The 4,320-nt window shown below is 42.7% G+C and overlaps 1 protein-coding gene across 1 annotated transcript; it reads left to right on the top strand.

The window, feature by feature from the left end:
- Positions 1–2,955: 2,955 nt before the first annotated feature.
- On the top strand, positions 2,956–3,990 carry LOC109374987 (melanoma-associated antigen B18-like). Its single transcript, XM_019630050.1, has one exon. It carries the CDS (start codon positions 2,956–2,958, stop codon positions 3,988–3,990), a length of 1,035 nt encoding a protein of 344 aa, XP_019485595.1.
- Positions 3,991–4,320: the final 330 nt, after the last annotated feature.

Here is a 4,320-nt window from a genome sequence, read left to right as displayed (position 1 = left end):
ACTTAAAAGCATGTCCCCAAAGTTACCTACTCAAGAAGTAAATGTTCATTCAAAAATCTCAATATTTAATTTATTAACAAGTGAAAGGAGAAGTTGGAAAATTTATTTTAGTAAATTGAGAAAACATATTAGCATATTTAGTCAAACAAATTAGATACTTTGCATTGATCACATTAACGGAGTCTTGATAAGAAGTCCATTAGGACAGCCCTGTATTGAATAAGTTTGTGAATACAGAGGAAAGAGTGCCACAATTTGTTTTTTATGTCTATATGCACACAAGCTAAGATAGTAACAATACTCATACTACTTGACATAACTACATTAGAATTTATAAAGAAAAAATAAAACTCAGCTGGCATAATGACTGGTTAGCTGTATAGAAAAAACAGAAATTATATCCTTTCAAAGAAAACTAGCTTTGAATAAACCGTGGTAAAATTTTCTGTGTTTTCAAATATTATAATTATCTGTAGACAGACACAAGTAATATGTCATGTGACAAAGATTATTGCCTAAACATTGATTATTCCAATGCTGATCATTAATAATCATTAATAACAGATGAATTATTCAACCACTTATGAACTGGTTTAGTTCTCAAGCAAGATTTTTTTATTTAAAATTACAAAAAATATACAATTTTGAGCTAAAGAGCGTTTTTATATTAATGAGACAAAGAGAGACTTGGCTTTCTTGATCTATCTATTATATCTATCTTTCCAGGCAGTAAAATGAGGCAATTGTAAGGCTTACCTCAAGAAAACAAAATGAAGTTTCTGCCTACAGATATATTTCAGCTAATAATCTCAGAAGGAATGAGAGTTACAATTCAGCAGCCCCTAATGGATTAACAGATGACAGTGGTGATCCTCAATGACTGCCAATATCACCACAAAGGAAACAATAGACATGTATCTCCTAATGAAATTGTAGTGTTACCTCTGCCAACCGAAAGAATTGGAATTCACTATGTTAACAGATAGAGAAGAAAAAGCATTTGATCATGTGTGGCAATAAAGAAAAAACTTTTGATAAAAATTTAACACCAGTTTATGGTAATAACTTTTAGCAAACTTACATTGGAATGGAATGTCCATAATGTAGAACCAACAACAAACATATGTAAGTGTGAAATGTTAGACACATTTCCAATGAAATCCACAACAGCACATGAAGGTATGATACCAATTCTACTGTTGAAACCTGGACTGGATTGCATAGCCAGTGTACAGCTATGCACAGGAATACAAAATAAAAGTTATGAATAATAAGAAGAAAGATAAAATGACCCTCTAATTAAAAACACCAAAGAAATTGGCTGCCAAATATTCAAATGGATAAGAAACTTCAGGAAGCTAGTGTAGAGGAAGACTATAGCAAAATCAGGAGTCTTGCCACACAAAATAAATAGCTAATTAGGGGTCAGCCGGGTGGCGCAGTTGGTTAGAGCGGCGAGCTCTTAACAACAAGGTTGCCAGTTCAATTCCTGCATGGGATGGTGAGCTGCACACTCCCCCCCCCCGGCAATCATAGATTGAAAATTGTGACTGGACTTGGAGCTGAGCTGCGCCCTCCACAACTAAGACTGAAGGACAACAACTTGGCTTGGAGCTGATGGGTCCTGGAAAAACACAATGTTCCCTTCCTCAATTCCCCAACACTTTTCCCTTCCCCAATTCCCCAATAAAATCTTTTTTAAAAATAGCTAATTAGAATGTATAATGAAAAATGTACTATTGAGAACAGCAGCAATATCCAAAATATACATACAATGAGAACTAACAAAAATGTACATGATCTTTATGGAAGCAAATATAAAAATATTACTGATCAACCTAAGTAAAAGGAGTATCAAATAGACCAATAGACTATGTTTATTCACGATGAGTATAACATTGTACAGATGTCAATTCTCCTTAAAGTATTTACAGATTTGTGCCTTACCTGATAAGTTTGTCCTCGCATCAGCAGATGAGTGGTAGCCTAGCAACTAAAGGCATCAAGGCAAGACACTGAGTGAGGACTGAGGGGAGAATCCACCTCAAAACAAAGGGCCACAAAGGGCGCCCCTACTGTCAGTCTTGGGATGTCCCAGGCATGGTTGCTAAACTCAGGTTCTTGCTTATTTCGTAATGGAGGTTATGAGGGAAATGACAGTCTTGGTCTGAGGCCAGCTGAACTCAGGTACCCAGAGGGAGAAGTCCCAGGACCTGTCAGGTGTCAGGAAAGAATCCTGTGTGAGTTCTCCATGATACCTCTGCCACCCAAAATGGATTGGCTGTGCCCAACCAGAACCCTACCGGGGAGGTTATTCTGGGAAGTCCAGGTGGGCGTGGCTGGAATTGCTCTCCCTGACTTCCTCCACAATGGCTGTGGCGTGTGAGGCTTCGGTCCGAGAGGTGTGGCCTCACATCAGCAGAGGGAGGAATCCCAGGATTGGACAGGTATCGAAGTGAATAACATTTGTTAGAACTGAAGGGACACACTCCTCCCAGAAGTGAGGCAGCCCCACAGAGCCCGCCCTCCTCTGACATGCCCCGCCCTCCTGTCAACTTCCCATGGCTCACACATAGCAGTTAGACCTAACACTCCCTCACGTCCACTTACGGAATTGGTGAGATGGGAAGCCTTGGTCCGAAGGGGCAGCCTCAAGTCAGAAGAAGGACGAGTCAAAGGACTGGTTAGGAGTTAAGTTTAGTATCCTGAGTTAGAACTGAGGCCAACCAGTCCCCACAGAATAGAGGAGGTCCCCAGAGTCCCTTCCACCCCTGTCTTGTAGGTTCCTAAAAGAATACCCTTAAGGGAACCAGCAGAGGCAGCTTTTCTTGGAGCCAAGGTAGTCTGTCTACCGGGGCTGTGCATACCACCATCTCTTTCTCTGTCTTCTAGGGTGACCTGTTCATCAACCTAATTGCTTGAACTGCCTGCCTGCTGTCCGTGACCAGAGTCATTATGCCTCGAGGTCTGAAGAGTAAGCTCCGAGCCCGTGAGAAACGCCGCCAGGCCCGTTGTGAGAGGCAGGACCTGGAGAGTGCTCAAGCCATTGCAGCAAAGGAAGGAGTGTCCCCCTCCACTGCCTATCCTCTCTCTGAGGGCAGACCTGAGAATTTGCCTGATGCTGAGCCACCAAGCACTCCTACAAACCCTCAGGGAGCCGCAACTACCACCAACACTACTGAGGCTGTTTCATGCACCAATTCAGAGGAAGGTGCCAGCAAACAAGATGAGGAAAGTCAAACATCCTCACAGATCATGGAGAATTTCTACAGAGATCCTTTAAACAAGAAGGTGGTTTTATTGGTGCAGTTCCTGCTGCAGAAGTATCAAAACAAAGAGCCAATTATGAAGGCAGACATGATAAAGTTTATTAGAAGAAAGTACAAGGTTCATTTCAATGAGATCCTCAGGAGAGCCTCTGAGCACGTGGAGCTGGCCTTTGGTCTTGATTTGAAGGAAGTGGATCCCATCAGGCACTGCTATGCCCTTGTCAGCAAACTAGACATCTCCTTTGATGGAACAATGAATGAAGAGCTCATGCCCAAGACGGGCCTCCTGATGATTGTGCTGAGCGTGATCTTCATGAAGGGCAACCGCGCCACCGAGGAGCAGATCTGGGAAGTGCTGAATATGATGGGCGTCTATCCTGATAGGAAGCACTTCATCTATGGGAATCCCAAGAAGGTCATCACTGAAGATTTGGTGCAGCTGAAGTACCTGGAGTCCCGCCAGGTGACTGGCATTAATCCTCCGCGCTACGAGTTCCTGTGGGGCCCAAGAGCCAAGGCTGAGACCACCAAGATGAAAGTGCTGGAGTTTCTGGCCAAGATCCATGATACCATCCCCACTGCCTTTCCATCCTGGTATGAAGAGGCTGTACGAGATGAGGAAGAGAGAGCACGGGCCAGAGCAGCAGCCAGGGCTCATATTGCTGCCACCACCAGAGCGCGCTCCAGGGACTTGGCCAGCCACTCCTCCCACGCTAAGTGAAGTCTGACGCAAGTTCTTCACTGGTTGAACAGGTGTGTCAACATTCTAATACTGGTGGGCCAGGATGGGGCTGAAAAGTGTATATCATCTTTGTGTTTCTATTGTATATTGGTAATTTGCAATTTCACCTTTTTTTTCCCATTGTCTTTGTTTTAGGTTATGTTTCACATGTTGAAGTCTGAGACAGATTGTTTTCTCTGTGGAAGAAAAGAGCAGTGAACATTCAAAGTAGTGGAAGGCCAGGGTGGGTCTGGAGGGAACACTGTATATCATCATTGTTTTCCTGTTCAATATGGTAAACTTTAGAGTTTTAACTTTCTTTTCTTCTTT

Source organism: Hipposideros armiger, unplaced genomic scaffold, assembly GCF_001890085.2.
Source record: "Hipposideros armiger isolate ML-2016 unplaced genomic scaffold, ASM189008v1 scaffold_886, whole genome shotgun sequence".
Classification (NCBI taxonomy): domain Eukaryota; kingdom Metazoa; phylum Chordata; class Mammalia; order Chiroptera; family Hipposideridae; genus Hipposideros; species Hipposideros armiger.
Note: the sequence above shows the minus strand (reverse complement) of the source record. Positions and strands in the feature narration are given on the sequence as shown.

Excerpts from the sequence above, each read along its gene's own strand:
- LOC109374987 (XM_019630050.1), top strand. The coding sequence starts at position 2,956 with ATGCCTCGAGGTCTGAAGAGTAAGCTCCGAGCCCGTGAGAAACGCCGC.